Genomic DNA, 13,515 nt, shown 5'->3' with positions numbered 1-13,515 from the left:
TCCTAACCACTGGACCACCAGGGAATTTCCTATTATCTCTTAAATATTGGTACTTCTCAGGGTTTTGTCCTAGGCTCTTTTCTCTCTAGACTCCAAAACCACTAGAATCAATTGGGGCTTTTGTTTTTTAAATGTCCCAGGCCTCACAGATTCCATTGTTCTGGAGTGGAGCCCAGACATCTTCTGCATTTTAAAAAAGTTGCTAGCTAATTCTAGTATCCAGCTAAGATGGAAAACCACTACACTAGTCTTATTTTAATCATATCCACTCTCATCACTTTAATTACCATTTATATACTAATGGCTCAAATCTATAATAATAGAGTCTTTCATTTAGTCAATATTCATTGAGTACCTACCTAGGTACTGGGGTAGAGCAGTGAACATCAGAAGAGGTTCCCTACTCTCCTGGAACTTACATTCTAATGGAGGAGAGAAATTAACCACAAAAAGATTGTTTCATATAGTGATAAGTACTGTGAGGACATCATTAAGAGATGATGTGTGTGTGACTGGAAGAAGTATTTTAGATACGAAGGTCAGCAAACACCTGGGAGGGAGGCTGGGATTTGACCCAACATTGTTATGAAAAGGAGACAACCATGTGAATATGAGGAAAGAGAATCCTGCACAAAGCACACGCAAAGATACTAAAACAGAAGCACGTTTTGTACCATCAAGATTAGGACCAATGTGGTTAAGGTAAGGCTAGTATGGAAAAATATTCTCCTGTGAGGTTGTGGAGACAAAGGCCAGATCATACAGGGCTTGGTAAGCCAAGGTAAGGAATTTATAGCCAACATACAATGGGAGGTCACTGAAAGGGTTTTAAAATGGCATGACATATAGGTTGATTTACATCGTTACCATATTGTTTAGCTGCTGTGTGAAGAATAGATTTTAGAGGGGCAAGATTGTGGGGGACCTATTAATGGGCTATTGCAGTTATCCAGAAAAGTGATGACTGTAGCTTGTACCAGGATTAGAACTAAGAATATAAAGATGGTTTCAGGATATATTTTGGAGGTAGAATTAAAAGGACCTGCAAGTATGGGATGAGTGAAAGAGAAATCAAATGTAAGTTCTAAGTTTTTTATCTGATCTGATTTGGGTAGATTAAGACTGAGATGAGGAAGACCAGGAAGAAAGAAACTGATTTGGAGATCAGAAGTTCTGTTCAGTCCCAGCGGAGTCACCAAAAAAAAAAAGTTATGTTAAATACATCCTAGTGGAAAAGTCAAGTAGGCAGCTGGATATAATGCAGAGTTAAGGGAAGAAGACAGACTGGAGACATAAATTTGGTGTAGTCATCACCATATAAAACCCAGGATAAAAGTGAGTATAGGGGCTTTCCTGGTGGCGCAGTGGTTAAGAAGAATCCGCCTGCCGATACAGGGGACACAGGTTCGAGCCCTGGTCCAGAAAGATCCCACATGCCGCGGAGCAACGAAGCCCGTGCGCCACAACTACTGAAGCCCATGCAGCACAACTACTGAAGCCTGCGTGAGCCTGTGCTCTGCAACAAGAGAAGCCACCGCAATGAGAAGCCCATGCACCACAACGAAGCTTAGCCCCCACTCACCGCCACTAGAGAAAGCCCGCACACAGCAACGAAGACCCAACGCAGCCAAAAATAAATAAATTTTTTTTAAAAAGTGAGTATAAATAGAAGAAAGGGGATCAGAACAAACTGAGAAACTTCTAACACGTAAAGGGCAAGTAAAGGTAGCAAAGGAGACAGAAGTCAGTAAGGAACATCAGTGGCACGTAATGTTCAGTGCTGCTGTTCTCTGAGCTGCAGATTTGCACACCCAGCTGCTGACTGAATGTCCCTACTTGGAAGGGACATTCACAAGTGCCCCAAATTCTACTTACCCACAACTGAATTAATTTCCCTCATCTTACTCCCAAACCTGTTTCCTTTTCCAGTGTTTCCTATTTCAATGAACAGCACATCTACCCAACTGCCCAGGCCAGAAACCTGACTCTTTTCTCCCCACTACTTCTGACATCCAGCCAAATCCCATCAAATATACCCCTTCACTTCTCAAATCTATTATCTCCTCCTCATCCAGTCACTATCTGAGCTCAGACCTGTATCATCTCTCACCTGGTATACCATTCTGTCTCCAGTCCAGCCTCTCTACTAGGCAGCCATAATTATCTTTCAGTTGATGCCACTCAGGTCAGGCCATTCCCCTGCTTAAAATCTTTTAATGACTCCCCATATGGAGGCAGGGGGAAAATGAAATGCAAGGACCTTATCGTAGAGCTGGCTTACCTCTCCAGTCTTATCTTTTGCATGCCCATTCTTAAACTTCTTCCTCCAAAAATCACAGTGCACTACATACAATTCTCAAGGGCACAGCCTGTTCCTCACTCTTTTATCTCCTGATTTATTAATATTTGTTCATGTCAGTTTTCTGCTGGGAACACCAATTCCTCACCCCAGCCTCTTTACTTAGCCAATTCCTACTCTTCCCTCAAGGCTCACCAAGCTTTCCCAATCCCACATGACTGGATTAAGTATCCTTCCAACCAGCCCTCAAAGCACCTTGTACTATTCTTACCAGAGCACTTATCAGACTATATACTCTCTGTTTGCTTGATGAGTAATATATCCAGCATCTGATGCAGTGCCTTACCCTTGGTAAGGGTAGGAAAAATAGTTTTTTAAAGAATATCAAATAACATATTATGTATATTGGTATCTTAACCCTGGTTTGTCAAACCCTTACTCTTCCTTCCTAGCCCTTGGACCCCCATATTCCCAGCATCTAGAACACTGCCCTAAATAAATGGTTCTCAGCTGTAAACCTGGTTTTTATCAAAACCACCTGGTGATCTAAAGATAAATTAAGATTCCCAGCTCTACCTCCCCACATCCCACCAATTTCTGATCCAGTAGACCTGGGGTGAGGCCTAGGAATCTGGAATTTTGACAACCTCCTCTGGTGGTTCTGACATGCAGTCATGCTTGGAAACTACTATTCTAAATGGAGTAGGAACTCAATAAATATGGTTGGAAGTAACATTTTAATTTCATGAAGTAGAATTCATTTCCTAATTCTTTAGAGTTCGAATCTGCTGTGACTGCATCCTGAGTGTGACAGAACAATGCACTAATGTACAAAAGTCCACAAAACAAACATCCTTTATTGCAGTATTACAAAACACTTTCCATTTTGGCAATATTTTACAACGCACTTAGCTTCAAGGGTTGGGAAGGATAAGGCTGGAAACTAAAGGGGGATATTTCGATGGACATTTCTAAAAGGAAAACTGTCCCAGCCCTCCCACCCAAATAAAAATCCAAATGTCACTTAATTTCACTACGTAAGAAGAGGCCACGAGGAAAGCAGCAGGCAAAACTCTGGCAATTTCACTATGGATCATGTCAGAGACAAAGGAACATTCAAAACAGTCATCAGTATGGTCGGTTGCGCTGCTCATTTCTGTAGTCGTTTCTAGGAATGAAAAATAAAGAGCCAGACTAAATTCTAATTTTCTACCAGGGGAAAGCATCAGACACTTCTTCAGGGTGCTGGTGACTGGCATCAGCTTGACAATTTCTATAAGAATGACACCATGCCTAATATATTTCTCTGCTCCTAGAAGGTGCTTACGAAATGTCTAATTTATCAGCTTTAAGACATACAAAGTTCCTAGAAGCCCTGCTATCACTAACTCTCTTAAAAATTTTTCCATCTAGAATAAGGACTCTAAACCACTGTGGTATTACAGGTCAGAGACTGCCATTCCAGAACTCTAAAAAGAAGAGTAGTATAGTGGAATAAGCAAGCAAACACTTTCATGTAAGAATTCTGGACCTGCCACTTACTATGCGATCTTGGAAAAGTTACTCAACATTTCTCACTCTGTAAAATGGCAAGTACATCTGCCTCTGGGGTTGACAGAAGGACTAGAACTAAAGTATACAAAGACACTTTCACAGGATTTGCCACACAGTAAGAAGTGTTTAATAGATGATGATTACTAATAGCTAACAATTATACACTGATTACCATGGCCCCACGGCATGGCATGGTTACCATGGCAACCATTGTAACATAATCTAATGCAACTCCACGAAGGAGATATCATTAGCCCCATTTTACAGATGAGAATACTGACGCTCCAAAGGGTTAAGTAAGTTGCTTATCAAGCAGCTAATAAGTGGTGGAGCCAGGATTTGAAAGAAGACAGTCTGTCTCCAAACTCTGTGCTCTTAATTACATGCTTTACTAATTCTTGCTACCCTATATTGTCTCTGGCACAGTAACTTAAGTTATTTTACATCACTGGTTATTCAACTTTTTTTGCCTCTACAGCTTTCACGTGCATAGCACACTCCCATCAGTACCACCAGTGATCTTCATCTGGAAAAGGTGTAACAGAATCTCCAGAGAAACAACTGCAAGGTAGCACATGTGATTTGCTAAAAAAAAAAGCACACTCCTATAAAAGCACACTCCTATAAAAGGTGTGCTCTCCCCTCACTTAGATTAAGAATGCCTGATTTACATACAGTTTCAAATCATCTCTCAATCTCAATTATCTTTAGCTATGAGAAAGAATACACACACATTTACCTACATTCATCCAAATATAAAGATCATGAATAAGAATTTCCAAAACAAATTTTAGGAATTGCTAAACAGGAAACTAAACGGATCTTCTCCAACCTAACTGAAAGAGTTGACAATGGGAAATTCAAGTTCTAAAAAACTGGACAGGAAGAAAATGTGATGAAAAGGGCTCAGACTCTAAAATCTAAGAGCAGTGAGGTAGAAAGGTTAGTATGTACATTCTAATACTCACCTTCCTCCCATTTTGCCTCCATAGCCACCTCGGTCTCCTCCATAGCCGCCGCCACTCCTGTCTCCTCCGTAGCCTCCACTTCGGTCCCCACTGTAGCCACCACCACCACGGTCTCCTCCGTAGCCCCCCCCACTTCGCTCTCCTCCGTAGCCGCCGCCTCGGTCTCCTCCATAGCCACCACCACGGTCCCCCCCATAGCCACCTCCTCTGTCCCCCCCATAACCACCCCCACTTCTGTCCCCTCCGTAGCCACCGCTGCCACTTCTGTCTCCACCATAGCCCCCCCCACTTCGGTCTCCACCATAGCCGCCTCGGTCTCCACCTCTGCCCCCACGACCTCTGTAGCCCCTCTCTCCACCGTAGCCTCTTCCCCGGAAATCTGCAAGGCAGAAATGCAAACTAGTAAGGCCAGCAGAATAATGGAAAGTCTCCTTAATGCCAGTCAGAAGATTAATAGCATGCAGATGCTGTTAAAGGCTGACCCACCTCCTCCTAAGGGACGAGAGTCCTCTGGTCTGGGCTCATTGCACTGATTGCAAGAATTCCTTCGAGCAAAGTTCATATTTCCACATGACCTGAGAAAGGAGGAAAATAAAATGCTCAATAGTTTCCAATGGATTCAGAACCCCCTCTTGTACCTTCCAACCCCAATCCCAACTCTTACATCTACCAAAATAAATGGTATACTTACGGATTAGGGCAAACCCAGTCCCCACTTTTGGGGTCTCCACCTCTCCCCTGAAAGCCTCCACGGCCTCTATATCCTCCACGGCCTGGGGGAAGTAAGGAGCGGGGAGGAATCAGTAGCAGACATTAACAAAGCAGAGGAAAACCATCAGACGAAAGAACTAAGAGCAAGTGTTCATCAATAACTGGGCAGCACCCGCTCAAATTAACCCCTTATGGCAGGACTCCATGATTCTTTGATTTGGGGCTTTACTTATTTAGTCAATGCAGGAAATGTGGAAGAAGACCCCAAGGCACACATTTAAGTGCAAATAATGCACTAAAAAACTTCGAAGTCCACTTTCTATAATGCCCTCCTTAGTTTCAGAATCTCAGGGATAAAGGTTAAGTGAGAAGATATATTCCAAATTTAAGGAATTAGACACAATGGAAATGAAAGAGTTACAAGTAACTATCAATATATCAGGGAACTCCCAAACTGGTCAGATTAACTACCTAATTAGGTACCATTTAAACAACTACCTCCTAATGTCCAGGTGAATAACAAACTGCTTTATATAGCTTTCCAAAGAGATTTCTGGAACCTTCTTCCACCAATTTCTTAGCTATTACGACACCTTATTTACCTAATCTCCTATTCTGTACCTCACTTTTAAGATAGAAGGAAAAAGACCGATAGGGAGAGAGAAGTAGTAGCAAGTTCACACAACAGGGACAGAACATGGACTCAAATCCAAACCTTCTGTGTAATACCCAGGTCTGTGAGCAATAAGTATTTTACCTCGTCGCCCACCTCCACTTCCACCTCCTCTCATGAATTCAGGTCTTCTGGTGGCAAAAGACACTTTAATGATGTTGCCATGGAATTCTTTTCCTAAAAAAAAAAAAAAGAAATGGTTTTGCAGAAATGCTATTCTACATCTCCACCTCTCAAAAATATAAAACTTACAAATTTTTAGTTTCAGAGGAATAACTGACATGTCCTCACAGAAATTCAAACACACTAGTGTTCCAAAGAGTCAAGGTAACTGTACTTGAACATGAAACAATCTACTAAATACAGCAGATCTGTCACAAGGAGACAGTCATTTCTTACTAAGCAAAAAAAACAAAAAACAAAAAAAACAACCATCTAAAATTTTACATGAAAAAAGCCAAGTACAGAACAATGTATGTAGTATGCTACCATTTCTTTTTTTTAAAGGGAATGAGTGTGTATGTGCATGCATGTGCACACATATGCCTGTCTATACACGGCCTATTGTGCTTAACTCCAGTAGGTGAAAAGGTGGAAAGGAAACTCATTTTTTACTATATACTCTTGGTACTGTTTGAAATGTTTTTTACCTTAGACAAGTAGTATCTTTAAAAATAATGTGTGCAGGGCTTCCCGGGTGGCGCAGTGGTTGAGAGTCCACCTGCCGATGCAGGGGACACGGGTTCGTGCCCCGGTCCGGGAAGATCCCACATGCCGCGGAGCGGCTGGGCCCGTGAGCCATGGCCGCTGAGCCTGCGCGTCCAGAGCCTGTGCTCCACAACGGGAGAGGCCACAACAGTGAGAGGCCCGCGTACCACAAAAAAAAAAAAAAAAATGTGTGCATATGTGATTACTTATATACATGCATACATACACATATTCTGCTGTCCCAGGGCCTTAGAGACAGAAATTTTCACTTTATATTAAATAAGAGAACTGACATATAAGGAAAAGGTGCCCAAGGAGTCATAAAATAGTTATAAATCCAGGAGTCTTAGCACTCTCACCGAAGTCCTAATTGTTGTGACTGGCAACCTTCCACAATGTCAGATGGTATGACAAGCACTTTTAAAGAGGAAACCCATGGATCAGTATTTTAAAGGCTGTAAAAAGACCTGGTGAGAGCTGAACTATGGAGTTACTGTTAAGAGGCTCATTTGCCCTATGGGGGAAAGGCACAATAATTTTTTTAACATATCATAAGCTATGATAGTTTTATGATTTACAGAAACTATGACACAAGCAGAAAAGTGAGGGAGAATGGACCTAGCCTTCAAGAGCAAGGTGATGGGGCCTGAGTAGGGCAAAAAAGTAAAGAAAATGGAGGTGAAGACAGAGTTATCATAACCTCATCTGTGAAGAAGTAAAGAAATGCAATTATGTCTTGCAAGACACAGGTGCAATACTCTTGGAACTGGAAGGGACCACAAGTGCCTGTCAATCCAGCATAGTTTAGCACTTCACAGACAATGGTGCTAGACTGCCTGAGTTTAAGTCCTGACCCTGCCACTTATTCTGTGGTCTTGGAAATTATTTATCTTCTCTGTGTCTGAGTTTCATCATCCGTAAAATGGTAATAAAAGGGTACATCTTATAGGGTTACTGTGAAGATCAAACTGAGTTAACGCACATAAAGTTCTTAGAACCATGCCTAGCTCATAAACCACAGTAAACATGCAGTAAGTGTTAGTTATTATTAAATTAGGGTACAAAAAAAACAGTGAATTTATAATAACATGGGGAAATGACTATGTTAAGACGTTAAGTGAAAAAAAGCATGAGACAAAACTACATTTGGAGTATAATGATAAACTATTTTAAAAAACTGGAAGGAAGGGGCTTCCCTGGTGGCACTGTGGTTGAGAATCCTCCTGCCAATGCAGGGGACACGGGTTCAAGCCCTGGTCCAGGAAGATCCCACATGCCGCAGAGCAACTAAGCCCGTGCACCACAACTACTGAGCCTGTGCTCTAGAGCCCGCGAGCCACAACTACTGAGCTCGCCTGCCACAACTACTGAAGCCAACGTGCCTAGAGCCCGTGCTCCACAACAAGAGAAGCCACCACAATGAGAAGCCCGCACACCACAACGAAGAGTAGCCCCCGCTCGCTGCAACTAGAGAAAAAAAGCCCGCGCACAGCAACAAAGACCCAACACAGCCAAAAATTAATTAATTTATTTATTTTAAAAAAACTAACTGGAAGGAAAAGTTAATACCAGTAGTTGTCTCTATGTAGAGAACTATGGATGCTTTACTCCTTTCTTCTACTCTCCCATATTTTCTTATTTTCAGGGGGAAAAAAAGTCTTACTGTTTCTTCTAAGTACGTATTAAGATTATATTTTAAGGGAAATTAACCTAAATTTAAAAAGAATATAGTCAACCAGGCCAACCCTCTACATCTCTATTAGGGTGGCCTTAAGCACAAAGCATGACATAAGGAAATATTTTAGACAGAGTTCATCTCATTTCTAAAGGTATGTAAAAACTCTGGCCTGTATTCTCAATAGAATATCTAAAAAAGTAAACATGAAGATAATCACCGTCTACGAGAACATATTTTGACTTCAATACTAGAAAACATTTAGCCAAACCACACGTTGAAACGATATGAATGAGGGACTTCCCTGGTGGCGCAATGGATAAGACTCTGCACTCCCAATGCAGTGGGCCCGGGTTCGATCCCTGGTCAGGGAACTAGATCCCACATGCATGCCGCAACTAAGGAGCCCTGGAGCCGCAACTAAGGAGCCTGCCTGCTTCAACTAAGGAGCCGGTAAGTTCAACTAAGGAGCCCGCCTGCCACAACCAAGAGCCAGCACAACCAAGTAAATAAATTAAAAAAAAAAGAAACTATATGAATGAGCTATACCATCAAACCAGTCAATGGCTGCCTTAGCTGAAGGAGGGTCATCAAATGATACTGTTGCCTCCCCTTTTGGCTTTCCTGTGTCCTTGTCTGTGTACAGATTTATCATTGGTTTTCCAGTTTTCTTATTTGTCTGAGGAACAAACAAGTGGGTGTCAGTATTTTAAGAAAAAGTGATCATGAACCACATAGATAATTAAAATTTTATTTTTTAAAGGAATTTACATATCCATACAATAAATACTATCAACTTAACATAAAAATGAAGTTATCTGTAGGTTCTGAAAAAGAAAACTCTCTAAAATACATTAAGTGAAAAACAAACTAAAAAAATGATACACAGTATATACTGTTTTATCCATGTATAATTTCTTTAAACCCACAAAAAAGAAAACAGATAATACTTCATATAAATATATACCTTGTAAAACTTAAAAAAAAAAAAAGACCAGGAAGAATGTTCACCAAGCAAATAAATAAATTACCATTAAGGCGAACACACTGGATTTTGTTGAGAAGGGAGTGGAAGACAAGAACTGTGTGAATTTTTTACATATTTCATGTGTAATTAATAATTTCTTAAGAAATTTTTACTCTCCAAGAAGGAGGAAAAAAAAGTAATTCCACGGACACCAAAACAAGAGCAACTGCAAACTGATATCAGGCAAATGCTTCAATCTACTAACACTAATCTAAATGCTTTCTAGTTAGGAGATGAAAATATATGCATGAAACGAACAGTGCATGAGACACTTAAGTACAATAAAGTTATGAAATAAAGTATTATTATATTGGGCAAATATATAGCAGACATTAAATACCAACATAAAAAGTTGTTAGTAATAACTTGGGTTTTCATATGTTGGCATTTCAGAATATAAAAATGTTTTCACAATTTCATTTGGTTCTCACAATTTTAGGAGCTAGGCAGAGACTATGTTTAGAGTCCTAAGATTGAAAGCCAAAGCTGTGGAAGGCTGTGGAAAGGTACACACAAGCGAGGAATAAAAATCTTCATGTATTTTAGCAAACTTAGCAAAGGCCTACAGACATGGGTGAGCATGTGCATCAGGGATCTTTAAGAGACAAGCCTTACTGTAGTATGGGCTTATTATGTAACCTATGTATCTTAACCAGAATATGTCGATAAGTATGAGATTTTCAACATAAGCCAATTTTTTACTCACCTTGATAATTCCTATTTGTTTAAAGAACTCCCCCACTTGATCTGTAGACACACCCTCCCCAAGTCCTTGTACAAAGATTGTGTTGTTATCTGAATTATCAGATTCTGAATCTATGGGGGGAAAAAAAACCATGATTAATTTTACATATTCCTTAGGTTTACTACATCCTATTTAGTAATCAAGAATAATAATTTATTATTCAATATTCAACTATTTCTGTGACCAAAAGGAAAAAGGACCAATACATGAAACCTCTTAGATAAACATGCAAAGTGGTCATAACAGTTATTTGGTAGGTCAATTCTCACAACTAAACTTCACGTAAAGTGGATCAAGTCCACACTATGTCAAATACATAGACCAATTAAGGGAAACCTTACAAATCTCACTCTTCAGATTCAGATACAGGACTCAAGCTCAGTAAGAGATGAAGAAAGTTAGTATAAAGTAGCATTCCTTTCTTTGGAGAGTTTTAATTCTTTCTGGCTAATCAATACTTTTAAAGCTTTCTAGTAGAAAACTGCCCAAATCTGACACCTTGAACTTCCAAGCAAGCCAAGCAGAATTGCTGGTTTCCCATTCATTGCAATAAGCTTTATATATACCAGAGAGTAGGGGCACCTTGACACACACCTTACCTTACATGCACACTTTTGGATTAGTATAACAAAACAAGAAAGATGCACATAAATTCAGTCCATCAAGGGATAATTCAGAAATTGCCATCCATATAGAATACTTTAGCATCTTAATAAAAACAAAAGTTCTGATTTCAATATATACAGCTACTGAGCCTGCACTCTAGAGCCCGCGAGTCACAACTACTGAGCCCGTGTGCCACAACTACTGAAGCCCACACACCTAGAGCCCGTGCTCCACAACGAGAAGCCACTGCAATGAGAAGACCGCGCACCGCAACGAAGAGTAGCCCCTGCTCGCCGCAACTAGAGAAAGCCAGCACACAGCAACGAAGACCCAATGCAACCAAAAATAAATAATTAATTAAAATTAATTAATTTAAAAAAAAATTTTGGCTCAAATAGATTGTTAATCTCTACATAACTTTCAAAAGGCTCCAGGCAGCCTTGAATTTCATTTGAAAATATAAAGGTACATGAAATTAGTGACCTCTGAGGACTTCCCTGCTGGCACATTGGTTAAGAGTCTGCCTGCCAATGCAGGGAACACGGGTTCAATCCCTGGTCCGGGAAGATCCCACATGCCGTGGAGCAACTAAGCCTATGCACCACAACTACTGAGCCTGCGCTCTAGAGCCCGAGCCACAACTACTGAGCCCATGTGCCGCAACTACTGAAGCCCGCGCACCTAGAGCCCCTGCTCCGCAACAAGAGAAGGCACTGCAATGAGAAGCCCGTGCACTGCAACAATGAGTAGCCCCCGCTCGCCACAGCTATAGAAAGCCCACGCGCAGCAACCAAGACCCAACACAGCCAAAAAAAAAAAACAAAAAGAAAGGCACACGTAGAAAGAAAGATGTTTTGTAAAAAAGAAAAAAAAAAGAAAAGAAAAGAAAAGAAATTAGTGACCTCTGCCCAGAGTAAGACAATTCTCTCATATATGAATTCAGGTTTCTTAGGCCCACTGACCAGACTATCAATCCATTGTAATATTTTCTTAAACACAGCTATTCTAATTCCCCAATCATACCAATTCTCTCATACTTGATTTGCAGTAATTAAACAAATAATGCTAATTAGCAGTACAAAATCAAGTATTTCTTCACAAAAGAAAAAGTAGAGAGCATGGGAAAGCACAAACATAGTAATTTTTCCTAGCAAACTTTCCAATCAATCCCCCTGAACTTTTCTTGCTGGTACATCTTTAGAAGTGAAGCTCCCTGGTTCTGGCAGCATTATCAAATCAAATCTTCCTCCTGTACTAACTCCTCCAAACACACACAATTCTCCTTTGAAAAAATGGAAAACTAACATTCTCTTAATGGGAGAGTCACAAACTACCATAAACCTTACCAGCATCTGGTCTGGGTCCATAATCCCTGTGACCTAAGGGAAAAGAAAAAGAAAAAGAAAAAGAAAGCTATTTAAGGCAACTCATAAGAAATCATTTAAAAACAGTAATAATAACCAAGGCATGAAAAGTCAATACTTCCAAAATCCTTGTAAGTAACCATCACAGATTTACGAAGTAAGTATATAAATTAAGTTTTATTAAAAGTTTAAGAAATCAAGATGAATGTCAATATTCCCTTAAACTTGTCCCAGACGGCACCAGCCACTTTGGCATTACGCTAGTATCACTTTTGTTAAGTTCTGGTTGTGAAGGCTGATTGGAAAACCGTAATAATTTAAAAACACCATGTCAGCTACCTTTATTAAAAAACATATTGACAAAATCCAGTGAAGGTCTCATTCATTGGTCACCAGACTCTTTCATGCAAATTCACTGTGTAGAAACCCATTGGACTGTTTGAGATCAACTTCGTCTTTTTAATATTTTGAGATATATATATGCATATATATAATTTTTTTTTAAGCACACAACACACACCAGCCTCAACAGAGTAAGAAAGGGCTTAGACTACGTCTGCGGGATATTGGTGGCTTTTAGGTTTATATAGCATTTCCACTGAAACATTTTGGGATACTCAGCACTTACCACCAAAATTTTTGAAGCCACCGCGGTCACCACCACTGCAGAGGAAAAATTGAAGAAATGATTTCTTCCTTAGGTCTCTAATGTGCTGAGCCCTGGGCTCAATCTATACTTAACTGTCACAAGTAGAGCGCCCAGGAAAACAGTAGCACCTCTAACTTTCCAGTAAATTTCATTTCATAGACTTCAAAATGTTGTTTTCACCTAAATGTTTCCCCAAGGATCTATTTCCACAAGGGTGCCTTTTCAAGCTTATTACAGAACATACCTAATATACTCTTATTTTAAAATTTTCCCAACCCCAAGCCAAAGGGATAATATTCAAATCCACTTAAACTGGAGGCACAAGAGGAAGAATGCTAAACATTCTTTCCAAGGGGAAAGAAATCATTTTAAAACAGTAATAATAACCAAGGCATGAAAAGTCAATGGGACAAAGTGAGAGAGTGGTGTGTACATATATACACTACCAAATGTAAAACCGGAAAAAAAAAAAAATGTAAAACCGATAGCTAGTGGGAAGCAGCTGCATAGCACAGGGAGATCAGCTCGGTGCTTTG

General features: G+C 40.2%; 1 protein-coding gene across 2 annotated transcripts in view; it reads right to left on the bottom strand.

The window, feature by feature from the left end:
* Positions 1-3,145: 3,145 nt before the first annotated feature.
* Positions 3,146-13,515, bottom strand: part of TAF15 (TATA-box binding protein associated factor 15) — a 29,157-nt gene continuing 18,787 nt past the window's right edge. For both annotated transcript variants that reach the window (XM_082861197.1, XM_082861198.1), the window contains exons 8-16: positions 12,959-12,993; positions 12,313-12,345; positions 10,322-10,431; positions 9,138-9,267; positions 6,290-6,382; positions 5,513-5,594; positions 5,308-5,396; positions 4,822-5,200; positions 3,146-3,467 (exon numbers count right to left, since the gene is read on the bottom strand). In XM_082861197.1, coding sequence (XP_082717323.1) covers positions 3,428-3,467; positions 4,822-5,200; positions 5,308-5,396; positions 5,513-5,594; positions 6,290-6,382; positions 9,138-9,267; positions 10,322-10,431; positions 12,313-12,345; positions 12,959-12,993 — 991 coding nt within the window. In that variant the 3' untranslated portion in view covers positions 3,146-3,427. The remainder of the gene's footprint in view (positions 3,468-4,821; positions 5,201-5,307; positions 5,397-5,512; positions 5,595-6,289; positions 6,383-9,137; positions 9,268-10,321; positions 10,432-12,312; positions 12,346-12,958; positions 12,994-13,515) is intronic.

This window comes from Leucopleurus acutus, assembly GCF_964270905.1.
Source record: "Leucopleurus acutus genome assembly, chromosome: 19".
Lineage (NCBI taxonomy): Eukaryota > Metazoa > Chordata > Mammalia > Artiodactyla > Delphinidae > Leucopleurus > Leucopleurus acutus.
This window is presented reverse-complemented; position numbering and strand designations above follow the sequence as displayed.